General features: G+C 43.9%; 1 protein-coding gene across 2 annotated transcripts; it reads left to right on the top strand.

Moving 5' to 3' along the window:
- Positions 1 to 27776, top strand: mmp16b (matrix metallopeptidase 16b (membrane-inserted)). 2 transcript variants are annotated; one of them, XM_015956649.3, is made up of 11 exons: positions 1 to 279; positions 3061 to 3209; positions 3388 to 3402; positions 3656 to 3772; positions 4866 to 5170; positions 11314 to 11475; positions 11861 to 12078; positions 12170 to 12308; positions 12966 to 13116; positions 22291 to 22406; positions 27276 to 27776. In XM_015956649.3, exons 1-11 carry the CDS (start codon positions 151 to 153, stop codon positions 27635 to 27637), a joined length of 1863 nt encoding a protein of 620 aa, XP_015812135.1. In that variant the 5' UTR covers positions 1 to 150; the 3' UTR covers positions 27638 to 27776. The 2 variants fall into 2 exon arrangements, with proteins under 2 accessions (XP_015812135.1, XP_015812136.1); XM_015956650.3 differs by lacking the exon at positions 3388 to 3402 and having other exon boundaries at positions 3 to 279.
- The last annotated feature ends 32 nt before the right edge of the window (positions 27777 to 27808 follow it).

The raw sequence follows: 27808 nt of genomic DNA, 5'->3' as shown, positions 1-27808 counted from the left end.
CCTGTTTTTTATCACCAGCTGGATTTTATAAAGCGCCTCTTCTGTCGACGGCTTGACAGCTCGCCCGATGATTTTCATTTGACTCAAAGCAGACGGGCGGCTTCTCCTAATAAACACTCGGGAAAAGAAAACATAATAAAACAGGTCATTATGACCTTAGCATCCGCCAGTAAAAGGAAACCACCGGATTGCTTTTACGCAGCGGCGTTCTGCCTGCATCTTTTGCTTTGGGTCTCGCGTTCCGTGTCCGGAGAGGAGCATCATCAGTTCAGCGTTGAGGTAAGATAAATGGCCTTCCCGTTGCCCAGCATCACAGATGACCGCGCGCTCTCCTCAGCATCATCTGCGTGGGAAAACAAAACAAAAGGGGAAAAAATGCATGCGTGCATTCGCCATTGAAACCATCCTGAACTGGATACATATCTCAGATTTATGCAGGACGCTCATTTGAGGCTATTGCATGGCGGTGCATGGGGTGATCCAGATCCAGATCACTTAGAGCTTTTTGTCCTCCCCGGATATTTCCTCATGGATGCTCTTTCTGGCAGGTCATCATGAGACGAAAGCTGATTCCACAACATAATGCATGGATTAAACATTGACAAGTTGCATAATGGGATTTGCTAGTTTGTACATGATTAATTGATGCCATCCTCTCCGCCCCCCCCCCCCCCCCCGCCCCCCCGAAGAAATTAAATGCTGGAGCTGACACTAACAAACACACACACACATCATTTAATTTAACGGTCCACGGAAATCTGTCTAAAAATCTGACTTTTGGACAAACACAAGCCAGCTCAGAAGCAGTACGCCCACAGAAACAAGCTGGGAGGAAAAGAAAGAATAAACAAGGCGTTTAGCTAAGCAGAAAAAAGGCAGAATGAAAGGGAGATAGGAGGATGGATGGTTGGATGGATGGATGGAAGGAGGTAACAGCAGCGGGAATCTGGATGGCAGGAGGTAGGAAGCATCTCTGGTATGAGCGCAACCTCTGGATGATGCTCAGATTTACTGGCCTTTATGTTCTCTGCATTAAGTCACACTTTGGCTTCAGGGCAAGAGGAGTCAGAGCCGCAGTCCTTCACATGAGACACAAACACTGACTGTTGTCACTGGAGGGGTTTGAGATGCTGTTTGCATGTTTTAATCCTGTCCACTGAATCTCTGGACAGATTAAATCAAGCCCAACCTCTGCTGCATGGATGATTACATCAACACTTTAAATTCTACTGCTACATATAAGCCTTGTGTTGTATGACACACTCGGATCAGCTGTTTTGATCATGTGAGTGAAGGTATGATTCAACTTAAGTAGCACAGAATATAATTTAATTTGGATTTGATTCTGATTTCTCAGGATTTCATGCCAGAGTGAACTATCAAATCAAAAGGGAAGTCTGGAATTTTCAAGAATCAGGAATACACGATACACAGTGAAAAGCTCTAGGGTCTGCAGGACATTGGTCCCTGCGCTTCCTTGTAACTCTGAAGCAGCAATCCAAAGTTTTCCCCTATCAGGAATTCTGTATGATTTTCATCCATAAAAGTGATACTGTTACCCTGTGCTGTGATATGATGTATAGGTAATACGTCCATCTTTTGCTAATACCGCCTCCCTCCCATAGAATGCCATTCAGCATTAGCCAATAGTGTTAGAGATCCACTTGCATACAGATGTCAGTCACAGAACTTGCACATTTGTCGACATACCTAGTCTGATGCAGAGTGAACACTTTGTTTGACAAAGGTAAGTCTTTTAAACATAAACAGCATATTGTGAGATTAATGATGGTATGTGTGCCTGACAGAAAAAACTCTGATTTCTCAATCTATGAGTTCCAATGATTTTTCTCAGAAGATGATATTCATTCTCTTCTTTGTAGCTTGAACGCCCAACTCTAACTTAAAAACAAAAATCACTTCTTTATCCTAATAACACCAAATCAAATCTTCCAAAAGCCGAACCCACTCTACAACAAACAGCCTAAGCAAAACAGATGGAAATGAGATTTGCAGCCTCTCTTTTGTGCTTTTTGGATTTTTAAGTTGATGCACTGAGCTACAAAAACACCTCACCTAACCTGGGCCGAAGGGTGCAAATAGGTGATGCATCCATTAGTAAGACAAACACTGCAGCCTTGGAGTTCCTCTAACAACAGAGAGAACAAATACAAACGTTTTTATTATTTAAACAACATTTATTAATCTGGTTGATGCTAGCAGGTTGTAAAGAGACATCATTTGTGCAGATTAAGCCTTCATTAGCACACTGGCTAACCAACATCCACCACAGTTTCTGAAGAAGTTCCTTTGTAGTTTTTTTTAAGAAGTTTTCATTCGGAACCAAGACTATTGACACAGAACTCCTGAATGTTATTTTTTTCCTTGTTAGCTTTCCCCAGCATCATATCTCATTTCAGCTGATGAAGGTAAATTAGCTTGATGTGAATTAGCACTATTAGTTTTTTTTAATGCAGAGGACCCTAAAAGCAGCAAGGAAGCAAAAGAGCTGGTGGAACACAATCAACATTTTATTAATAAATAAAAATGCTGATGTGGCAGTAATGCAAAAGCAGCAAACAAAGCAAGGGCATGGAGGAAATCGCTAATAAATCAAATAAACCGAAGCAAAAGGTCGAATGTGACAAGGGTCTAATTGAAGTGAGGGGTGTATTCACTGGGATGAATGATTACTGAAATGAAAACCTAATGAGAAGACAGAACTAGAGGAGCTCAGATTAAAACAATGACAAATGTCACACAAAAAAAGTGGAAAGTCTAGTTAAAAAAATCTCAAGAGATCTAAGAAAAACAAATAAACAACACAACACAGAGGAAAAAACAAGGCTTTACATTCAGGGAACAAAATGAGATTTCAAAATTAAGAATAGTAACAAAACACTAAAGCTAAATTTAGCACCTTCGTTGCTCATAACAAATTATTTTCTATCCCACAATCTGGTCAAACCTGCATAATAAGCTATGCCATTCCCAACTTTCTCCACTGCAAAAAGTAACTTCTATGCAGGCTCAGACGTCTCTTCTCCTTACATCTCTCAGGGATGGCTACAGAGATACGGCTACCTTCCCCCCACAGAACCAGGAATGTCGGTCCTGCGCTCAGCCAAAACCATGCAATCAGCCATTGCTGCCATGCAGCGTGTCTATGGCCTCAATGTCACAGGGACACTGGATGAGAAAACTAAGGAGTGAGTACACACACGTCACATGCACAAACACAAGCTGTGCAGCACTTTTTAGTAGGCAAGTGATGTCCTGCTAGTCAATAAAAGACAGAGATGTTTCATGTTCCCAAATCGTCTCACTCAGAACAACAGGCAAAGGTTTTAACGCTTTTCCCTCTTCTCATTTTGCATGATGATGCAGTGATATCACTCTCAGGTGAGAACTAATGTTTCCCCTGTGTAATTATTGTGCTTGTTGGGTAGTTGTGACACATGATGTGGTATGAGTGACAGGATCTGAAGTAGTTTAGCAGCACTTTGCATCCCTTATTTTTCTTTTGCTGGAATTCTCTTCCAGCTGTCAGGAAGAGAACGGAGTTCGCTCCAGTGCTTTGTGTCGTCTCGGGATGCAAACAGGGATGCAAAAGTTCTCAAAGTGAGCTCATCTTCTGTTCTCTTCTCTTGTAAAGGTGGATGCAAAAGCCTCGCTGCGGCGTTCCTGACAAGTTTAAAGGTGCCGCGAGGTCACGGAGGCGAAGATACGCGCTGACAGGACAGAAGTGGCAACGCACATTCATAACGTACAGGTGAGGGTCGGTGGGAAATGCTGTTGCAGAGGCCAGGAAACCTTTCTCTGGAATCTTAGATACTAGACATGGAGCTGTTTATCTTCTCTGCTGTCCTCCATGGCAAAGACCTACCGGTAGTTTGGTCCTACACACGTAGGCTGGACTGACAGACTCATGATCTGCACGTCCATGCAACGTTGACTGTTTGCAGGGATCCTACACCTCTTTAACCACTTGGGACTGCATGTTTTGTGTGTTGTCATAGCGACGGAACAAATACGTCACACGTGCACAAAATATAGCAACATTCACACATGCAGAACAAAACGATTCACACTTAAATTGTGTGCTGTGATTATGTTTCCTGTACGGTTTCTAAACGGCGCACTGAACAGTTAAAAGTGGGTAAAGACGTGTTTTAAAGGCACTCTCATTCACAAATGTGTCGTTTTTCATTAAGCTAAACAATTACAGAAAAAGTCCCTTGCAGAAAATATCTTGAAACTATAATTGGAAAATATTTATAATTGCAGTAGAAATAGCCAAACTCGTCTTATCTGGTGTAATTAAACTCGTGCTTTAAATGGGTTCTGAGGGGAACTGATAAACGGGTCGCTGGCATGACTGCAAATTGACAGGTTCCAGCAGCAATAGATGATAACACTGGCAATTTATTCAAATCCTTCCTTCCTCACTGAATTTGAATTGACGAGCTACCTCTTCCTAATGGAACGTCAATCAGTGCTGAGCCGCTGCCGCAGCTTCCCTGCATTTTACTCCTGAAAATAAGTGGAGAGGGAGGAAGAAGATTTCCTCTTCTTCTCTGCCTGCCAGACTCTGATAACGACTGCTGTGTTAAAAGTTCAGCAAGAGCGGCTGGGCTTGAAATAGTTGTGTCAAGTGCAACTTTTTTTCTAGTCTGAAAAGTGAAAATCAACATTAGTGAGATAACAAGCATGCATTTTATTCCTTCTGAATATTTGGTTCCCCGTGAGTTCAGACCGGTGAGCCGCTCACATTTGTTACTTTTACAAACTCTTTAGGCAGAGCCTTTTCAGCCTCCACTTCCCCTGAAGTGTTTCACAACAGTGTTTGTTTTCTTTTCCCGTAGCATCAAAAATGTTACACCAAAAGTGGGAATCCAGGACACTCATTATGCCATCCGGCGGGCGTTTGACGTGTGGCAGGAAGTGACTCCTCTACGCTTTGAGGCCGTTCCATACAACTTCCTGGAAACTGGCCGGCGTGACGTGGACATCACCATCATCTTCGCTTCAGGCTTTCATGGTGACAGCTCACCCTTTGATGGGGAGGGCGGATTCCTGGCCCACGCCTATTTCCCGGGCCCAGGCATAGGAGGGGACACACACTTTGACTTAGACGAGCCTTGGACCCTCGGAAATCCCAACCACGATGGTGAGATGTGTGTTTTAGCTTAAATGGTGCACAAGGGAGAGATAAATGGAATGAGGAAATTTTTGTAGGAACGATTGCAATGTTTTCACTATGTCAGATATTATTGGCCAATATTGGCATTAATATGTCATATCAGGTATTATTGGTATCAGTTTTTACTCCTAAAGCCACAACCTAGGGATGGACGATATGGCCTAAAATAAATATCAGATATATTGAGGATTTCACCTCGATAACAGTAAATGTTCGATGACTACAGGTATGCGCAGAAACAAAAGTTGTCAACTAGATGGAGCTGTCACATGAATTACCTTGAGTCACATGTTTACGTGAGGCAAGGTGGTGCAGCTTCTTAAAGGGACATGAACGTTGCCAACCTACACACATCTTCCCCAGTTCATCCCGAAGGTTAACCCACCAAACTATAACCGTGCAGCTAGCAGCTACCAGCTAGCAGCTAGCATTCTGGTTGTACTCACAGCTTGGGCCTATCCATTGAGTGGTTTATAAAGTTGGAATTGGGCTGGTTTGAAGAAGTACTCCATCTGAAAACCCACACCAGTATCTACCTTTAGGTCACTGAGAAGGTTTGTATCAGTATTGGAAGTTAGATCAGATCAGATTTTGGTAAAATGCCTATATCAGACATTTCTATATTTACCCCAATAACTTGCAGGATAGAAACATATTTTGTTCCTTATATCTTATTGGGAAAAGAAACTTCTAACCTCAAAAAAATATTCAAAGTATGAAGATGTTTGAATAAAAAGCTACACGTTCGCTCGATTATTATCTTATAGGACAAGTAAGCTACCTGACAAGTCATGATCACTTCAATTCTTGAGTTACCAGAAATAAAAGAAAAATAGAAACATTTGAAATAAAACACAAACAATTAAAATATTTTGTAAAAATTCGGTGAGTTCCCTTTCTAATTTTTAATACAAGTATTGCTAGTATTGTATTCATTATTTAAATATTATCTTACAGTAAATGTTAGCTCTTATTGTCCAAAATGAACAAATGATGCAAAAAAGAAAGGCAATATGTCATTTGTTTATTTCTTTGTGAGGACGTTAAACCATTAAACAACGACTGACTTATGCTGAGGAATAATAGATCTTATGGTAAAATCTTGAGAACATCATGTGAGATTTCTGAATGGTTATCAACTTTAGCTCAGAGTTAATAATTAAGACTTATTCATAGCCATTTTTGCATTTGCATTGAATGGGAGTGACTCAAAAAGTTAATCACTTATGAGTGATTACTTTCTGGGAGTTTAATTAAAAATCTGTAGTTCGTGAGACCACAGTCAAATAAACACACAAACACAGAAGCAAAGACATAGCGCCTGCCTTTTGCCTTTTCTGTGGTGCATGATAAAAAAGGGGAAAGTTAAGTGGAAGAAACGAGGAAAGGAATCAGAAAACGGCATTCACCTTGGAGAGCTGATAAGAAGTGATTGATAGTAGATCCTGGAAATACAGACGGCTTAGCAGGAGGAGGGCGTTATGGAAGCGATGCTATTGCTGGGCAGTGTGTGAGGGACGCTCAGTCAAAAACAAAGAACTCAGAGATGTGTTTGATGCAGCCGTGCTCTGTAAAGACGTTATCACCCCATCTGTAAGGACTTTACTTTTTCCCTTCACAATAAGCTCCTCAGATGACAGGATAGAAAGCCCAGCTATTTTGAGACTTAGCTTGTTGGCACACGATGATGGTGATCCACTGTTGTTGTCTGGTAGAACATCTCTGGGTGGAAAAAAAACAATAAAGATGCTTTTTTAAGGCCTGCAGCACACCTTAATTACTCTACCTACAGGGTACCAGACCTGTGAAAGCACCACCAGGTGGCTTTGCTATTATCCGTGATCCATTGAGAGTCTCTCCAACCATTAGAGAGGGAGGAGGCTCACATTGTGTTCTGGGAAACTGCTGGCCACCCACCAGCTCCTTTCCCTCCTTCTCTCCCTTGTTCTCTAATGGTAATAGTCTAAGACTGCTAAGTCAGATTCATGTTCACCTCGGCGCAGCATCCCATGGTTATCCATTTGCAGTGCTGAGGCTTGTTTGAAAACCTCCTGTCTCAGCATGCGTGCCGAGGAGGCTGTGCAATCTTTAATGGGCTTTCACAGCAGTGTGTATGTAGATGTTGCATGTTGACATGTGCGCTAATGGTAGCTCCTATCTGCCACTAGGGAGTCCTCCCGTATTTTTTATATTTTATTTTTTGCTCATGTAGAAGAGCCTGGTTGGATTAGATGAAAATAGGAGGGAAGTATCTTTAAAGCTGAGGGTCAGTGGCCGCTCTATGCAGCGCTGCTGGCCAGAGAGAATATCATATTGTAAAGGGCAACAATCTCTGGAGGACAGGTTCAGTCACAATCTGCACAGAAATGTTAAATTTCCTTCTAAATCAGGCTGACATGCAGAGCTGACCATATACGCAGGCTGTGACGCTTTTATTTTTTCATGTGAGTGTGTGTTTCAGTGTGATATGAAGTAGAAACACAATGATTGCCTGTGCTTGGCCAACATTTTCCTGTGCTCAGATGTATTACATGTGTGCCCTGGGCCGAAACGGGAGTGTGTGTGTGTTTTACTTGAGCTTATACGCACTAAGCCTTAGCTTTCTTCACTGAGCAAAAAGGATGAAGCTCTCGTTTTTTCATAAATCACCTCCAGGAATGCTGCGACTTATTGGCACGACTGGAGCAAATTACTAATTTTGTTCTTGGCTAATGTGTTGTTTTAGACCTGTTTATGTGTAAAACTTGTCCAAATGCTAAAATATTTAAAATACTTAAAGATGTGGGACACTCATTTAATCAATACATTTGCAGTGGTCTCTAGTGGGAAGGAATGCCTTGTAAGTCATTCTTGGAGGGGGGAACACAGGTGTACCGTTTCAGGAACTAGAAGTGAGCCACATCACTGCAGAGATTAAGACACCAGAATTTCCTGATATCTGGACATCTTGCCTCTGACTGGATAACAGCAACATGACTCTACCACTGACGTGCAACATGGATGTTTTATCTCCACAAATAATTCAATTCAAAGATACTTTATTAATCCCAGAGGGAAATTAGAGTTTCAGTACACACAATTCAGAGATCAGACATACATGGGCAAGACACATAACAAGAATTGGTGACTGTGGTCATTCGCAACCCTGAGTCGCGCTACCTTAATAGAGATCAGAGGGTTACATGAGGATTGGTTCAGGTGGAGGGAAAAAAAAGGCACTTCAGAGTTACCCTCCACCAGGAGGGCAGTTTTGCTCTGCAAAAAAAAAAAAAAAAAAAAAAAAAAAACACCTCAGACAGATATGCAACAGACTTCAGACATCACACAACATAAGTGTCCACTAGGTGGGGTGGTGGGTTTAGGACTATCCACACTTCGGTTCCTGCAGCCACTACAAGCAGTGCATGTCACCTCAGTGTGGATAGGAGGAGGAGCATTGAGGGTTGGAGGGTTGCAGTGACCCTGGAACGATTCGGTGGCCTTCCCGCAGTCCCGCCCAGGCTGGGATAGGAGACAGAGTTGAGTTGCCATAGCGACGGTACATTCCACATATCTTCTGAGGGGGGAGTTTTCGTTGGAGCCTAGCAGGCTCAAGGGCACCAGATTCCGATTAGAAATTGTTTTGGGACCAGACAGAGATAATTTCCACTCTGTCTTAAAGTTCCTTGGTCCTCAACCTCTCAAAATCCCAATAATGGACATTAATCTATCCCAATCCGTGCTGATTCGTCCACTCTATCCTTAATGGCATCCATCTTTTGTGCCAGTGAATGATTCTTGGCCAAAGTTCCAAGCTTAAGATTCATCTCAACAATTATGTGAGTCTGTGAATTCACAGCGCAGTGCAATCCGGGATCAGGCCAATATTCCTCGACAGCTCATTAATTTTCCGGTAAGCCAGGAAGCCTCCAAGGCCAATGAGCAGGAAACCTGACACCAACACCACGAATATCCACACGTCTTCAGAGTTCTCCACAGACAGCTGAGATAAACAGATCAAGTTCCACTGTTTCCAGGAGTCCATGATGTGTCCAACTGGGTCTGTCCCGGAGGGAAATCCGGGAGCCCCTTCTCCCATTCTCATTGTTGAAAAATTTTTACCAATTGCCTTGAGTGACCAACTGACAAGGTCCATTTTAGTGATTTCGGTTTCCAGTTTCCAGAAAAAATGCAGAAGCAGCCGTGCACCCAGCACACAGAGACAGACAAAGGCCTTGAGGATAAGATATGGAGGAGAGGAGGAAAAAAGCGTCTGCACCCTCCGAGAGCTGGTTAGCTTCTACTAGCTGAGACCTCCGATGCAGATGTTAAAACAACAATTGTGAGTCAAGATGGGTGAGTGTATGGATGTTAAGTGACAGTGTGACATAGACACATAGGTGTAGGAGACTATTTTCATGTTCAGCCTGCATTAAAAACTCAAAAGTAACCAATTATAATCAGAAATAATAATATAAAATAGTTTTTCAGTGTTTCACACTTTTAAAGAATCAGTAAAAAGTTGGTGTTTTGCACTTTTCGTTTTATATAACAAGATCAGGTAATCTAGTATAAAGACAAAAAAAAAGCAAAAATCTGAATATATTAAATTGTCGGCTGCATTTGATGCCAAATTCTTCATGAAAATCATCCTGCTTTGAGAAATTGGTGTCACAATGGTTTTGATCAAATCTTGAACTTATTATTCAGATAATTTTGTAAGATCTTGTGTCCTCCTGAGTATAAAATGGTTCCCAGCTACTACTTTACCAAAAATTACCCTAATTTTTGCCATTTTTTATTTTTGCAAAACTGACTGAGTCATTGCCGTGTCCACCAGCTGTGGTAGCCGTATTGAGCTGCATTGACTTCAAAAGTTCATCATTTGTAAGTACTCAGTGTTTTCTAAAATGGTTGTTGCGATATTATTCTTACAAACTAACAAAAACAAGACCTGATGAAGACAGCTTGGAGACATTTCACTTCTCAGCCAATGGCTCCCTCAAATCCAGATGGTTTATCTTCAACAAATAAATTCTGTTGCATTTTTTAAAAACTCTACTGCTTACTGTCATTTGCTGCCTTTTTAGTACATTTATGTGAGCCTATTTAGTGATTTCTTATATTCCTATTCAGATTTTATATGAATGTTAAACAATTGTCCCTGACCACAACCAAAAGTGTCCTTGGTCCATCCTGAGGGTGTTCACGTCTGTATTTAGAGCTGCCTACTTGTGATCAGATCACCCAGGACACATGTTCACACCCTGTCAGATTGTCACACACTCAAAGGCTATGACAAGGCTTTTTTAAACCTACACTTTAAAGGTGGGGGACACTGAAAAACATTTAAAAAATCTCATTTCTGATTATAATTGGCAATTCTGAGTTTTTCCAGGCAGGCTGAACATGTAAATAGTCTCCTATACCTATCTCCCGCATTAGCTTCTGATAGAAAATTGACAGTAAACTCTAGGATTTGAAAAGTCTCACAGATCTACATCACACTGTCACTTAACATTCATTCATTAGAATCCAGGAAAAAGCAGAGAACGTCTAGGCTAGTAGAAGCTAACTGTTAGCATTAGCAACTCCACCACACAGCAGAATTCCTCCAGGATTGTGTTATTTGTGGAGAAATAACATCCACGTTGCAAGTCAGTGGTAGAGTTGCGTTGGTGTTATCCAGTCCAAGGCAAGATGTCCAAATATCAGGAAATAAGACTCTAAATCCTTCTGTCTGATCTGACTCACTTCTAGTTCCTGAAAATGGTGCACCGGTGATTTTCTTCCCCAAAGTACGACTTACAAGGCACTTATTCCTACTAGAGACCACTGCAGCTGTATTGATTAAATGAGTGTTCAACACCTTTAATGTTCATCTCAATTTCCTTTAAAAAGAAATGAGAAGGAAAAGTAGTTTACAGCTGGACATTATGTTAGGTTTTTAGTTTCCTTTTTCCATGCATCAATGATTTTTATCTTGTATGATGTTTCTTTGTTGAAAATCTTTAAGTAAATTGCATAAAATGTCATTGTTTCTCATTGATTTGATTCTGAATTCTGAAGTTTTTACCAAATATGGAAGAACATTTGTAGTTTAAGTGCTGTTTTCCTCATCCTCTCTGCAGGAAATGACTTGTTTCTGGTTGCGGTTCATGAGTTGGGCCATGCTCTCGGTCTAGAGCACTCCAACGAACCCACTGCTATCATGGCTCCTTTTTACCAGTACATGGACACGGAGAACTTCAAACTACCTCGTGATGATCTGGACGGCATCCAGAAAATCTATGGTACTTTCCCACATCAGGATTTTATTTTCCTTGTTTGATGAGGCATGTTGTTCCAACACTTCATTTAAGAAGCACAATGCCACAAATCACTGAATAGCACAGCACGGAAACGTAGTCACCAGTGTAAACGTGCTGCGTCAGTTATACCGGGTTGAGCACCAGAAAAGCAGCATTTGTCAGCTGTTAAAGAGGTCAGCAAATGTGTGTTTTTCAGAGCCGCATGAGTCAACCAAACAAACCGTCAAGGAGGTAAAAGAGTCAGAGCCAAATTAAAGGTTGCAAAATAGCTCAGTGGTGACAGTTACGAAAATAGAAAACTCGTACAAAAACACAGCAGTAAAGGAATTAAAAGGAACACAATGAAACACTCGTTTTTTGTTTTCAGGACCACCAGATAAAGCTCCACAGCCCACAATACCTCCTCCGACGGTTCCTCCTCCTTGCTTCCATCCTCCGTCAGACCCGCGAAAACACGAACGTCACTCCAGACCCCATCGGCCTCCGCAGGGGGCTAAACCATCCAACCCCAACTCCAAACCTAACATCTGCGACGGAGGCTTCAACACTCTGGCCATTCTTCGACAAGAGCTTTTTGTCTTCAAGGTAAAGCCAGTTACCAGTTTGAGGAAGCTTTCGGTCCAACACCAGTTTAAGTTAATGACATCATGGATTTTGGTCTTGTCTATGTCTTTAGGACCAGTGGTTTTGGAGGGTCCGGGACAATTCTGTAAATCCAGGCTATCCCATGCAGATCAACCAGTTCTGGAAAGGCTTGCCTCCCAAAATAGACGCTGTGTATGAAAACAGTGAAGGGAAGTTCGTCTTTTTCAAAGGTAACTAAAGCAAAGAGACACATTCACTTGCAGGAGAAAATCACGGATTTTGTGGAGTTGAAAAGAATCTGTGAACATCTTTACTGATGCAAACATCAATGTTAAATTTGGGTAAAAATGGCGTGGTTGACTGTGGTGTTGAATTGAATTCTGTCTTGTTGGCGAATGGGTGCAGGTCCCAAAGAGACATTCGTTCATCAGACAGATTAAAATGACATCTGTCACCCAGTGGAATCAGAGCCTTGTGCTTTATTTATTCACTAAACCCCGTGTGTGTTCATGAGTGTTTAGTGCACACACGAGTGTCTAGCCACTTAACACATGCACCACTCCACACTCTGAGACACTTCTGATCAAACCGAAATAAACGAAAACAGTGTCACTAACTCAAAGCAACACATTTCAGACGACTTGCATTCCAAGGCACTGTTGGTCATTGTTTTTTTTTGTACCAAGCAGATCATCTTTAAACAAGATTATGAAACATCTGGTCTTTGAAATCACATGAAAAAAATGAAAATAAATAGTGACTGATGAAAACCCAGACAGAGAGCTTGTATAAGCAGAGAGCTCAGCATGTTTTGTCTAGAGCAGTTTTAAGGTCGTGTTTATGATTGTTTCATCCTCCCAATTCATTCTAACCTTTGTGTACCTTAGGGTACCGTTTCTGGGTGTTCAAGGACACAACTCTGCAACCGTCATACCCTCAGAACATCTCTCTATTTGGCAGCGGAATGCCGAATCAGAGCATTGAGACAGCTGTTTGGTGGGAAGACGTCGCCAAAACCTACTTCTTCAAAGGAGACAGGTTTGTGTGGATTCTTTTTTTGTGATGAAGTTAATGAGTTTGGCAGAACTAGTACTTTGAGGACCCAGTGATGCCTGCAACATTTTGTGATGGTGGTGGCAAGGGTTGTGGACAGTATTTTAGCCAATAAAAGTTGCGACTCAGGAGTTACTTCTTGTTACAGTAAGAAGCCACGGCATCCTTTTATTTTACTTTGTTTTAAATAGTCATCTCTAAAAATGTCTCAAGCTACTTTTTCAATTACCAACAACTCATTGTTACAGTGAAATGGGCAGATCTACTCATCAACTGTGTATGACTCGTCTTTGCTCGTCATCTAGAATCTTCTGGCGCTGATCTGTACCTGGCAACGGCCATGAAACTCATGGAATGGGAGTTTGATACACAGGCTGCAATACCCAAATTTGACCACAGGATGTCATTCTGACTTAATTCTTACATCATGCACCTTTAAAGCAGAAATCTGGAGTACCTACCTGTAATTACAGAAAATAACAGGTTTGTGAGAAGAGCTTTCATATTGCTGACAGCTCTTACATAGAGGATGCTGAATTACTCTTCCCCAGCGTTAAGCTTGGCTAGTCAACCCTTCTCTCTCACGTGCCATCACTGCCACCCTGTGGCATTAATCGGTATAGCACCAGAAATCATGAGTAATAAAGAATGGCAAATGTGAAGTTCAGCACAGCAGAAAGGCAACCAAAATACAAGTAATACAATTTAAACAACAGTTTTTTTGTACATAGGCCAGGGTGCCACACCTGCATCTGTCTACGTTCTTCCTGCTCTGTGACTGACATCTTATGTACGTGGATGTCAAACGTTATTGGCTAATGCTGAATGTTGTTCACTTCAAATTGTATGGAGATCTACAGGACAAGAGGTGGACTTAGCAACAAAACAAGGATGCATTGCTTACATTATATCACAATACAAGGGAAGACTATCATAGATTTCTAAGAAAATCATATATAATTCTTTTAAAAGAATATTTAGCTAATTTTTTATATATTTTTAATTATTTTCTTGAGCTATATGTGCTAAAATAATCCTTTACAAGGTTAATAAAAGGCCACCCAGTCCCTATCGCCCCTGTGGCCAGAATTTTCCATTTACAACTTCAGACTGGCGGGCCGCTCTGTTGGGACTTAGAAAAATTTAAGCTGTCATACCTGGCGCTGCAGTGTGGTTCTAGCACGTTTCAGGATTACTACCTTCATCAAAAACCTTCCATAACCACCGATGCACATCTAGTGTCAAGGGAAAGAGCCTATTTTAGTTCTTTATTATTTAGCTATATTGTTTTATAGTTGTATAATAAATTAACAGTCTCTCTATCAAATAGAGATTGCAACAAAAGATTCACATCAAATGTCTGTACTCTTGATATTATAACCGTGGACTGCAAAAATGGTGAACTGTGTTGGTCTTCTAAAGAGAACAAGTTGCAGTTGGTTGGTTCAAAGCAAAAAATGATTCAGGGAGTTTCTTCATGAATATGTAAACCGTGGAATCTTGTTTTTATATATGCGTCACAGGAGACGTACAGTATGAGAAAATGTCAGTCTGACTCACATGTTCAGCTGTTGTGATAAATCATATCCTGGGGGGGCATGGGACCCTGTGGTGGGATGTGCTTTGTCATCTAGGCCCACAGAATCTAATCTAACTCTCTAATTGACATTCAGTCTATCGTCTCAAAGATTATTTAATCTGTCTGTATTTATTTGAGGATTGGTAATTCTTTCATTAAAGAAACATAAACGCACATGCAAACACACAACTGCTTTAACTTCAAGCTGCAACTTCTAAAAATTTTATTGGAATTAAAACTGAACTATGGTTGAAAATGATATGAGTTCGACCTGTGTTAATTTGATTGACATGTTTAATAATGTAAAAGTACGTCTGCAGATGTGTCCATTGTATAATTAATGGTTAAAAATAGATCCTTTAAATTATTTTCTTTCTAACAAGAAAATAAAATAACATTTTAGGTGAGAAAACTGTTAAAACAAGTGCTGGAAAGGTTTTATATATAAGTAACATTAACTAACACATTTTGGTCAGGATATCCGAGTGTTTTACTGCTTTTTGATGTTAACTTTCCTTTTCAGGTCTTTGGGGAATATTGCGGGAAGCAGAATGTTTAACTTAGGAAATATGCTGGTGAAGGTTCGCAGTCATCCAGGTCATGGTAATCCAAGGGGTTTGAACGAAGGCAACTGGACTTCTGTGGTTTCTTGAAGAAGTTTTGCTTCTCATCCGAGGAACTTTGTCAATTCTGACTGGAATGAGGGTCAAGTTTATAAGCTGTAGCTGTCTGTTGTTGCCTAACAAGCTGAAACTACTTATGAGCACCCCTTCCCTCTACCCCCTGATGAGCCATTGAAGTCGTTAGCCCCTATTGTGTTGAAATTATTATTTTGAGATGAGGGTGTGATCCAGACTGAAACTGTTCTGGAATTAGGTTTAAAGCTGCATTTTAGGTGCTGGAAAGGTGAAACCAGAGGCCTCCTCCTTTGTTTGATGTTGGTCGTTCCCATTTGACATAGATAGCCTCTTTTACTCCTCTCTCAAACCATCTGTCTTCTCTCTCCAGAATGTGTACTTTGTCCTCTTCAGAAGTGTGTCCCTTGGCCTTCAGGTGTAGGTGTAATTAAAGAAATGGAATGCTTCCCTTACTGAAATTCGTTTACAGGATGACAACAATTAGTACATTAGTTGATGAAATTGTTCATCTCACATTAAATGTCGTCGTCGTCGTCTTCCTCCGCTTATCCGGGTCCGGGTCGCGGGGGCAGCATCCCAACTAGGGAGCTCCAGGCCGTCCTCTCCCCGGCCTTGTCCACCAGCTCCTCCGGCAGGACCCCAAGGCGTTCCCGGACCAGATTGGAGATGTAACCTCTCCACCGTGTCCTGGGTCGACCCGGGGGCCTTCTGCCGGCAGGACATGCCCGAAACACCTCCCCGGGGAGGCGTCCAGGAGGCATCCTGACCAGATGCCCAAACCACCTCAACTGGCTCCTTTCGATCCGGAGGAGCAGCGGTTCTACTCCGAGTCCCTCCCGAATGTCCGAGCTCCTCACCCTATCTCTAAGGCTGAGCCCGGCCACCCTACGGAGGAAACTCATTTCGGCCGCTTGTATCCGCGATCTCATTCTTTCGGTCATTACCCAAAGCTCATGACCATAGGTGAGGATTGGGACGTAGATCGACCGGTAAATCGAGAGCCTGGCTTTCTGGCTCAGCTCCCTCTTCCCCACGACAGATCGGCTCAGCGTCCGCAACACTGCAGACGCCGAACCAATCCGCCAGTCGATCTCCCGATCCCTCCTACCCTCACTCGTGAACAAGACCCCGAGATACTTAAACTCCTCCACTTGAGGTAGGACCTCTCCCCCGACCCGGAGGTGGCAAGCCACCCTTTTCCGGTCGAGAACCATGGTCTCAGATTTGGAGGTGCTGATCCTCATCCCAGCCGCTTCACATTCGGCCGCGAACCTACCCAGCAAGAGCTGAAGGTCAGAGCTGGATGAAGCTAGGAGGACCACATCATCCGCAAAAAGCAGAGACGAGATTCTCCTGCCACCAAACTCGACACACTCCACACCACGGCTGCGTCTAGAAATTCTGTCCATAAAAGTGATGAACAGAACCGGTGACAAAGGGCAGCCCTGGCGGAGTTCAACCCTCACTGGGAACAGGTCCGACTTACTACTGGCTATGCGGACCAAACTCACGCTCCTCTGGTAAAGGGACTGAATGGCCCTTAACAGAAAGCCACCCACCCCATACTCCTGGAGCGTCCCCCACAGGGTGCCCCTGGGGACACGGTCATAAGCCTTCTCCAAATCCACAAAACCCATGTGGATTGGTTGGGCAAACTCCCATGCCCCCTCCATCACCCTTGCAAGGGTATAGAGCTGGTCCACAGTTCCACGGCCAGGACGAAAACCACATTGCTCCTCCTCTATCTGAGATTCAACTATCGATCGGACCCTCCTCTCCAGTACCTTGGAGTAGACCTTTCCAGGGAGGCTGAGGAGTGTGATCCCCCTATAGTTGGAACACACCCTCAGGTCACCCTTCTTAAAGATGGGGACCACCACCCCGGTCTGCCACTCCCTAGGAACTGCCCCCGATGACCACGCAATGTTGTAGAGACGTGTCAACCATGACAGGCCTACAACATCCATAGCCTTGAGATACCCAGGACGAACCTCATCCGCCCCCGGGGCTCCGCCGCTGTGTAGTTGTTTGACTACCTCAGCAACTTCTGCCCCCGAGATCGGACAGTCCATCCCCAGGCCTCCCAGCTCTGGTTCCTCCTCGGAATGCGCATTGGTGGGATTGAGGAGCTCCTCAAAGTATTCCTTCCACCGTCCGACTATAGCCTCAGTTGACGTCAGCAGCTCCCCATCCCCACTGTAAACAGTGTGAGCGAGTTGCTGCCTTCCTCTCCTGAGGCGCCGGACAGTTTGCCAGAACCTCTTTGGAGCCGATCGATAGTCTTTCTCCATGGCCTCACCAAACTCCTCCCACGCCCGAGATTTTGCCTCGGCAACTGCCACTGCTGCACTCCGCTTGGCTATCCGGTACCTGTCTGCTGCCTCCGGAGACCCACAGACCAGCCACGCCCTGTAGGCCTCCTTCTTCAGCCTGACGGCTCCCCAAACCTCTGGTGTCCACCAGCGGGTACGGGGGTTGCCACCACGACTGGCACCGGCCACCTTACGACCACAGCTAGCAACAGCCGCCTCGACAATCGCAGAGTGGAACAAGGCCCACTCGGACTCAATGTCCCCCACTGCTCTCGGGACGTGGTCAAAGCTCTGCCGGAGGTGGGAGTTGAAGACCGTCTTGACAGGTTCTTCTGCCAGGCGTTCCCAGCAGACCCTCACTATGCGTTTGGGTCTGCCAGGTCTACGCGGCATGTTCCCTTGCCATCTGATCCAACTCACCACCAGGTGGTGATCAGTTGACAGCTCCGCCCCTCTCTTCACTCGGGTGTCCAAAACATACGGCCGCAGGTCAGATGATACGACTACAAAATCTATCATCAACCTGTGACCTAGGCTGCCCTGGTACCAAATGTACCGGTGGGCATCCTTATGTTCGAACATGGTGTTCGTTATGGCCAAACTGCGGCTTGCACAGAAGTCCAATAACAAAACACCGCTCGAGTTCAGATTAGGTGGGCCGTTCCTCCCAATCACACCCCTCCAGGTCAAGCTGTCATTGCCCACGTGAGCATTGAAGTCCCCCAGCAGGACAATGGAGTCCCCTGATGGAGCACTATCTAGCACTCGTCCCAGGGACTCCAAAAAGGGTGGGTACTCTGAACTGATATTTGGCCCATAAGCACAAACAACAGTCAGGACCCGTTCCCCGACCCGAAGGCGCAAGGAAGCTACCCTCTTGTCCCCCGGGGTAAACCCCAACACACAGGCAGAGAGTCTCGGGGCTAACAAAAAGCCAACCCCAGCCCTCCGCCTCTCACCCGGAGCAACTCCAGCAGAGTAGAGTGTCCAACCCCTCTCCAGGTCTCGGGTTCCAGAGCCAATGCAATGTGTCGAGGTGAGTCCGACTATATCTAGCCGGTACCGCTCAACCTTCAGCCTTCAGAGAGTACAGACGCTTTTTTCTCAGCTCCCTTATCGGCTTCCCCAAGGCTCTTGTCCTGTCTGCCTACAGAGCACTTCTCTGCATTTCTCCTGAAACCACTACTCTCTTTTTGGAAATATGGACTTAATTAATTGGTCATTCAACGTGATTGACAAAATTTTCTCTACGATGAGAACGGAGAAGGGGGCTCCCACCTGTCCCGAGGGGACATTCGCATCGGGATATGCACTCGATTCTTGGGAGGTCTGGCGAATCGTGTGCCTCTCTCAGCTGTCCATCGAGGACGTGGAAGATTTGTGGATATTCGGCCTGATGATCACTGGATTTCTTCTGATTGGAGTGGGAGGATATCTGGTTTTCTGGAAAATTGGGAAGACGGGAGCAATTGGAGTGCGACCCGTACCCACGGAATGTGCCGCTCGTGCGGTGACCTCACAGACTGGGACGTTACTCGAGGTGAACCGTAAGCTGGACAATGTCCTTGCGGCGTTGCCTGTGTTAGTGCGCAAGATGGATTTGATCTCGGAGAGGGTCGCCGGACGATGCGGGGATGTGGAATGTAAAATTGGCTTCACTGGTGGACATGAATGACCACTTAGAGACTACAAGACGGAGGGGAAGATTATCTCTGTCTACCCTAAACAAAGTTATGTTTATCCTTATCTGACGCCATAGCAGCCTCTCAAGGCTGCCTCAACACATCCCCACAAAAGGAGGAATGCCGACAAATGCTGTGTCCCGACCTTCACCCTCTCCCTTAAGGCTATATCTGCAGGGACCTCAATGTGCTCTCTGTTCCTTATCTCTCCCTCCCACCTGTTGTTCTGCAGCTGGTCGATGCGCCGCAGTGGCAGCTCCCATTGGAGGCTTCAGGATCCCGCCCACCCCCACCTCCCCATTGGACTCTGATGTTGTACACGTGCTGTCTGTGCTTCCATGTCGGGTGTTTTTTTGCATTGGAGTGCTACACCCTGCTGGTGTAACCCTGTTAATGCCTTTTTTCCCCTCCCTGAACTTTCCTCATGTAACACCCTTTTCATCTAACTATTAAGGTAGCGCGACTCATGTTGCGAATGACCGCAGTCACCAATTCTTGTTATGTGTCTTACCCACGTATGTCTGATCTTTGAATTGTGTGTGCTGAAACTGAATTTCATTTCTCTGTATGTCCTGCACATGTGGAGAATATGACAATAAATGACTCTTGACTCTTGTCTCTTGACCTCTGCCACAAGCTCCGGCTCCTTCCCCGCCAGCGAGGTGACGTTCCATGTCCCAAAAACTAGTTTTCTTGTCCGGGGATTGGACCGCCAAGGCTCCCGCCTTGGTCTGCCACCCGATTCGCATTGCACCGGACCCTTCATGTTCCTCCTGCGGGTGGTGGGTCCACAGTTGGACGAGCCCATGTATCCGGTTCGGGCTGAGCCCGGCCGGGCCCCATGGGCGAAAGCCCGGCCACCAGGCGCTCGCTCACGGGCCCCAACCCCAGGCCTGGCTCCAGGGTGGGACCCCGGTAACCCTCCGGGCCGGGTACTCCGACTCTTCGTTTTAACCGCCATGAAAGATCCTTCGAACCGTTCTTTGTCTCACCCTTCACCTAAGACCAATTTGTCATGGGAGACCCTACCAGGGGCACTAAGTGCCCCCGACAACATAGCTCCTAGGATCATTAGGGCACTCAAACTCCTCCACCACGATAAGGTGACGGTTCAAGGAGGAGACATTAAATGTACAGCAGAAAAAAAAATTCTAGAGGCAAAAACACATAGAAAATGTCACTTTCACATAAATCGTGTTACCCCTTTGGCTGTTCTAGGGTGTGAAGGTGGGGGTAACAAAAGCATCTGTAAAGATGGTAAAATTGGTTTTTATTACACAAAGGAGTAATAACTCCAACAGTAGGACAAATGTCCTCCAATAACAATTTAATTACTAATTGTTTCTCTCTTTTAGCTTTCTCACACAAAAGGTCTTCAAACTTCTAAACCATACTCACAAGGTATTTTGACCATACTCATGCCCACAGTATCAGAAGGGCACCATTCTCAGCTTTTTCACAAAGCAGAGCCTTTAGACTCCCGCATCTCTCAGGAAGAGCAAATTATTGCTTCTTCCATCTAAAACCACCTAAAAGTGAGTTAAAGTACTACAAAAGGAGTTCAGATCCACGTTTCACGTTTTTCTCTGGCTTCCTTTCAGTCAGCTCTCCTTTTAACTGCTGCAGGTGGTGATTAGTAGATTTGATGCAGCTGTGCAGAGAGAAAGGGAGGAGGAGGTTGAGGAGGAGGTGCAAAACCCATGCTTGGAGGTGCCTTTGAGGTCTCCACAGGCAGCTTTCACGGCACCGAGCTCCCATCTCCAGAGCAAAAAGGCAGCGATCGTAACAATCCCCATCTAAGTCTTATTGAATGATTTTCTTTGAGTGTGCACTTAGACAGGAGACATAAGTTGGCATTTCATAGTCCTGACATTGTGCATTTTGCTTGCTGCAGTCTGCACACTCGCCTAAGTTCTTCCTAGAATCTTTTAAAGCAAAAAAATAAATACAATTAAACGGTGTCTCAGCATATAAATGCACATGTGGTTAAAGGATGAAGGATTAAAAAAAATTTTTGCATTAAGTATATATATTTATACCGTAATTTCCAGTCTATAGAGCGCACCTCAATATAAGCCACACCGGGCTAATTGCCGCAGATATCTACTGAATTGAAAACATAGTTTAACTGAACGTAACTGAACTGATCAGTATCAAACAAAACAGAAAAGTTATTGATTAGTTTATTCATCATCATCTTGTGCACTGAAACCACTGAATTCATCTTCAGTGTCGGAGTTGAACAGCCCTCAGAAGAGCTTCGTCACATACCTTTTCTGTCGTGATGTCAGCGTCGCTCTCCGTATTGCTGTCATCATCCCGGGGTGAAGCTGGAAAAACAAGCAGCGCCGTTTTACTGTGAAAAAAAAGTCCTCCTGGGCGCTTTCCGTAGCACTCCTTTAACCATTCCTTCATTAGACTTTCCAGCATCCATCCTTTCTGGTTGACTAAAGCCGCACCTTATTATAAGCCACATGGTTCAAAGCGTGGGAAAAAGTAGCGGCTTATAGTCCGGAAAATACGGTATATATTTTTAGAAATACTGTTCTTAGTATTCCTCTAAGGTAGGGCCGAGCAATTCTGGCCCTCGAGGGCCGGTATCCAGCACGTTCTAGTTTTAACTCTGCTTCAACACACCTGATTTCAATTAGTGTGTGATTAACAGGCTTCTGCAGAGCCTGATGCGCTGCTGCACAGGTGATTCAACCACTGAATAAAGTGTGTTGGACCAGAGAAACCACTAAAACATGCTGGATACCGGCCCTCGAGGCCTGGAATTGAATAGCTCTGCTCTAAGGGAACAGGTGAAAACAGGCGGTGCTTCTGTTCTAATAACTTTCTAATGGTGATGAGAAAAAAAAAACTTTCACATTACTTCTGTAGCTCTTCATATACTGAAGATAGGATCCTAAAATATGTATTGAATGAAAATTTATGTCATTTTGCAGATACTGGAGGTATAATGAGGACATGAGGACGATGGATCCAGGTTACCCCAAACTCATCACCATCTGGAAGGGCATCCCTCCCTCACCTCAGGGGGCTTTTGTGGATAAGGCCAATGGTATGCTCACCTCATTCATCACTAAGCAAGCAAGCAGTAGCTTAATACTGAAGTGCTGTAATACAGTATATCTTTGAGGTATACTTGTACTTAAATGAAGCACTTATTTTTCAGACTTAAATCCACTAACTATTGCTGGGTTTCATATGATGTTGCATCTATGTCGCCAAATGCAGATGGGGGTCCGGAAGTAGCCGGCACTGCACAAAAAACTATTTACTTTGGTGCTGTCTACGGTTAGTACAATCACTCTAATCGGGTCAAACACACACATTTTTTTCAAGTCCCGAATGTAGTACTCTACAAAGGACTTCAGAAAAAAAAAACTTACTGAAAGAAGACAACACATTCTCACTCCCAGCGCGTCAAAAACAAACACTTGGTCAGCCACCCTCCGCCTCAGACCCCTTGACGCAAAAAGTGCCCTTTTTCGTCACTTATGTGTGAAAAGGTTTTTTTTCCCCTTTTCTGACTGCAGATCGCAATGCAGCATAAAACTGACGCGATGGGATGTCCGCAGCCAGGGCAACAAACAAGCTCATTGTACCTCACCTTAACCTTATCCTCTTATTTAACCTTCCCCTCACCCCTATCCTAACCTTAACCATCTTGCTAGCGAACACATTAGTGATGTGTCGGTCGCTCTAAAAGTCGGCTCTATGAAGTGAACGGCGGGAGCCGCCTCGTCATTGGTCGGGTTTGGACCGAGCCAACGTGAGGGGGAGGTTTCAACTACCAAGGTGGACATTAAAAGTAGAGGGTGTTTGTAACCTCCCCCTCGCCAGATGGTATGTTCTAACATTCCCCTTGGGCGGCAAATACGAAAATTCACAGTCAGAATGCAGGGGAAACAAACGCTTGATCACAGTGAGAGTAACGTTTTAGGTAGCAAGAGGGTTAAGTATAGGATGAGGGAGAGGGGAAGGTTTTAAATAGCAAAACGTTAAGGTTTAGGTGCGGTTAAATGAGCTGGTTCGGTGCCGCATCAGCGGATATCCCATCATGTCAGTTTTACACTGCATTGGGATCTGCAGTTACAAAAGGGAAAAACCCCTTTTCGCATATAAGTAATGAAAAAGGGCACTTTTGGCATCAGGGGTCTGATGTGGAGGGTGGCTGACCAAGTGTTTGTTTTTGACGCGCTGGGAGTGAGAATGTGTTGCAGAAGAAGGCAGAAGTGGACCAGTAATCTATGGCTTAAAAAGGAGATGAAACAGACAATGCTGGAGTTTACAGCGATCACTTTCTAACAGGGAAGAGATTACTGAGTGTTTTTGTCACGATATGGTGTTGGAGGACCCAAATACAGGTGCTGGCCAGTAAATTAGAATATCATCAAAAGGTTGAAAATATTTCAGTAATTCCATTCAAAACGTGAAACTTGTACATTATATTCATGCAATGCACACAGACCAATGTATTTCCAATGTTCATTACATTTAAATTTGATATTCATAAGAGACAACTAATGAAAACTCCAAATTTGGTATCTCAAAAAATTAGAATATTCTGAAAAGGCTGAATATAGAAGACACCTGCTGCCACTCTAATCAGCTGATTTACTCAAAACACCTGCAAAGGCCTTTAAAAGGTCCCTCAGTCTTGTTTTGACGGCACCACAATCATGGGGAAGACTTCTGACTTAACAGCTGTCCAAAAGACAATCATTGACACCTTGCACAAGGAGGGCAAGACACAAAAGGTGATTGCTAAAGAAGCTGGCTGTTCGCAGAGCTCTGTGTCCAAGCACATTAACAGACAGGCGAAGGGACGGAAAAAATGTGGTAGAAAAAAGTGTACAAGCTCTAGGGATAACCGCACCCTGCAGAGAATTGTGACGACAAACCCATTCAAAAATGTGGGGGAGATCCACAAAGAGTGGACTGCAGCTGGAGTCAGCGCTTCAAGAACCACCACGAGGAGACTCATGAAAGACATGGGATTCAGGTGTCGCATTCCGTGTGTCAAGCCACTCTTGAACAAGAAACAGCGCAAGAAGCGTCTCGCCTGGGCCAAGGACAAAAAGGACTGGACTGATGCTGAGTGGTCCAAAGTTATGTTTTCTGATGAAAGCAAGTTCTGCATTTCCTTTGGAAATCAAGGACCCAGAGTCTGGAGGAAGAGCGGAGAAGCACAGAATCCACGTTGCATGAGGTCCAGTGTAAAGTTTCCACCGTCAGTGATGGTGTGGGGTGCCATGTCATCTGCCGGTGTTGGCCCACTCTGTTTCCTGAGGTCCAGGGTCAATGCAGCCGTCTACCAGGAAGTTTTAGAGCACTTCATGCTTCCTACTGCTGACCAACTTTATGGGGATGCAGACTTCACCTTTCAACAGGACTTGGCACCTGCACACAGTGCCAAAACCACCAGCACCTGGTTCAAGGACCATGGTATCCCTGTCCTTGATTGGCCAGCAAACTCGCCTGACCTTAACCCCATAGAAAATCTATGGGGTATTGTGAAGCGGAGGATGCAATACGCTAGACCCAACAATGCAGAGGAGCTGAAGACGACTATCAGAGCAGCCTGGGCTCTCATAACACCTGAGCAGTGCCACAGACTGATCGAGTCCATGCCACGCCGCATTACTGCAGTTATTGAGGCAAAAGGAGCCCCGACTAAGTATTGAGTGCTATACATGCACATTCTTTTCATGTTCATTCTTTTCAGTTGGCCAACATTAGAGAAACAAACATTTTTTCATTGGCCTTTAGAATATTCTAATTTTCTGAGATACCAGATTTGATGTTTTCATTGGTTGTCACCTATAAATATCAAAATTAAACGTAATAAACATTGGAAATACATTGGTCTGTGTGCATTGCATGAATATAATGTACAAGTTTCACGTTTTGAATGGAATTACTGAAATATTTTCAACCTTTTGATGATATTCTAATTTACTGGCCAGCACCTGTATGCAGTACCCAGGATGACACGAGGCAGGGATGAAGGTTAAATAAAATCCTTTATTTAAAAGGAGAGCCAAAACAAAGTAAATCCAAGGCTGTGAGCCAAAATCCAAAAAACCAGATAAAGATCTGGAAATCCAAAAACTCTGGTTTATACACAGAGAAACAAGACTGACAGAACTACAAACAATGGACTGACAAGACACTGAGACAAGACAGGGCTTAAATACACTGGGGCATTATGGGAGGATGATGAGCTGCAGGTGTGAGGGGAGAGAACCAGGTGAAGGTGATAACTAATCAGGGAGGAGGAGCAGGGAAGGACACACACACACACCTAGCTGAGAAGGACATACACAAAACTGAAATATTAGACCTATAGAAATATGGTGGGGAGACCGAGAGAACATGAAGAAAACCAGGAGGGAGCTGCAACTGGAGGGACAGAGGATAACTAAATGAACACCGGACTTGAGGGAAAAAAGGCCACAAACAGAAGACACAATATAGAGACGCAGACAAAGGACACATGAGGGTGCTATGTGACACAGAAGGGAAACTAGAGAGGATGGAGACACATCAGGAGACACATAAAGGAGGGGGCAGACACAGACCATGACAGTTTTATGAAACAGTTGCTTAGAAACAGCCATAAAAATGTCAAGTTAACAGTTTAATGCAGTTTTCACGTGTCCTCGCTGCAAATAGCTTTCAGAGTGCCAATGTTTTAACAGTTAGCTTAGTGTTGTAACGTGGTGTATACCTTATTGAAAATCAAACAAACGTATCAGCAATTTGGATTTAAAAAGGCATCCTAGCACATGCTGATAGTTAGCGATAGCATTATTATCATGAGTTAATGAAAAAATAGCAGAACTCACTACTTACTTGAGCAAAAACAAGACGATTGTCATGTAAAGCTTCTCCGGATCACTAAAAGATTAACCAACCTGAAATAAAGTAGCTGTAGGCTTCCAGGCTTGTGAAAGGCTTTTGTTTGGTTTGTAGTGTAATATGAGGCATGCAGCAAGTTTGTTTTACCGATCGCTTCAGCGCTGTCTGAGTGCTAATGTTTTTAAAGCCTTATAGTAAAATCGCTTTCATCCATCGCGCCATGTGGTATTTCAGTGTTTTGTTGCAGAGCAAAACACTTCCTGTCCCCCATTTGAGTTTCGCGCGGCTGCAGATGTCACATGAGTCATGTGATTGAAACCCAGCAATATGAGGTTGAAATGTTGCCGTTTTGACCTCATGGTGTTTGTTTGGCAGCTTCACCTCCTACAAACTACAACCAGAGTTACTGCTGATTTATTTTAATATTAGTTTACTGAGCTGTAAATCAAGGGAGCAATCACATGTAAGATGATGGAATTACTTTATTTGTTTATTGGTTATTTTGTTGTTCATCCACCGATCAGCTCTAAAGTAGCACCTAATCACTTGGGTCTATAAAACAGCATGATGTGTTAACATTTTGATCAGTTTCTCTACTTATTCAATTAAATGTTGAATGTGTTTTTAACTTTTTTATTTACTTTTTTATTTCACTTTGCTTTTATTCTCAAGTTGGGTGTTGAAGAACTGGTCAGGTTTGTAGTTTGTAGAGTGCATTATACATAAACTTAAGTCGAGTTGAGTAAAAACAAATAATAAAAAAGGGCCTTTGTGTGCATATATTTTATATTTATTCATATTTACTTATTATTTTTGTTAAATACTTTATTTCAGCAACATTTTTCGCTGATAACATACTTTTTCTGTGCACCTTTACTACTTTAATTGAAGTAAACATGTAGTTTACTTTGCTACGGCGTCATTCCTATTGCTTTTACGTGCGACACTGGTTGGGTTTTGCATCAGAATTGACTCATGTGCATTATAAAATTTATTTTAATGAAATTAGAAATGCTAAATACTCTGACTATCTGTGCCCTGCAACCCCAACCCCTCCATGCAGGCTTTACCTACTTCTACAAGGGAAAAGAGTACTGGAAGTTCAACAACATGCTGCTTCGCGTGGAGCCCGGTTACCCCAGGTCCATTTTGAGGGACTTCATGGGCTGTGACGGCCTACCTGTTGACCCCGACTGGGACTGGAGTCCCGCTGTAGCAGAGGAACGCCACTATGACAGCGATGACGTGGTGGTCAAATTCACTCAGAACAGCATAGGCGGCACGGAGAAAGCAGTGGCCATCGCCATCCCCTGCGTTCTGGCACTGTGCATGATGGTCCTCCTCTACACCGTTTTCCAGTTCAGGAGGAAGAGCACGCAGTGGCACATACTGTACTGCAAGCGCTCCATGCAGGAGTGGGTCTGAGGGACTACGACTGTACAGCGGAGGGGGTTGTGTGTGTGTGTGTGTGTGCGTGTGTGTGTGTGTGTGTGTGTGTGTGTGTGTGTGTGTGTGTGTGTGTGTGTGTGTGTATCTCTGATAATGGTCTTGTTGTTGCTTGAAGCCCTATAATTTAAAAAGCACTAAACAGAACAT

Source organism: Nothobranchius furzeri, chromosome 11, assembly GCF_043380555.1.
Source record: "Nothobranchius furzeri strain GRZ-AD chromosome 11, NfurGRZ-RIMD1, whole genome shotgun sequence".
NCBI classification, from domain to species: Eukaryota; Metazoa; Chordata; class Actinopteri; order Cyprinodontiformes; family Nothobranchiidae; genus Nothobranchius; species Nothobranchius furzeri.
The sequence above is the reverse complement of the archived record's forward strand: the minus strand, read 5'-3'. Positions and strand labels throughout refer to the sequence as shown.

Bases quoted from the DNA above. Each gene is read 5' to 3' on its own strand.
- mmp16b (XM_015956649.3), top strand. From the start codon at position 151: ATGACCTTAGCATCCGCCAGTAAAAGGAAACCACCGGATTGCTTTTAC. The intron at 5,171-11,313 runs GTGAGATGTGTG...TCCTCTCTGCAG, and splicing joins CGGAAATCCCAACCACGATG to GAAATGACTTGTTTCTGGTT. The intron at 11,476-11,860 runs GTACTTTCCCAC...TTTTGTTTTCAG, and splicing joins CGGCATCCAGAAAATCTATG to GACCACCAGATAAAGCTCCA.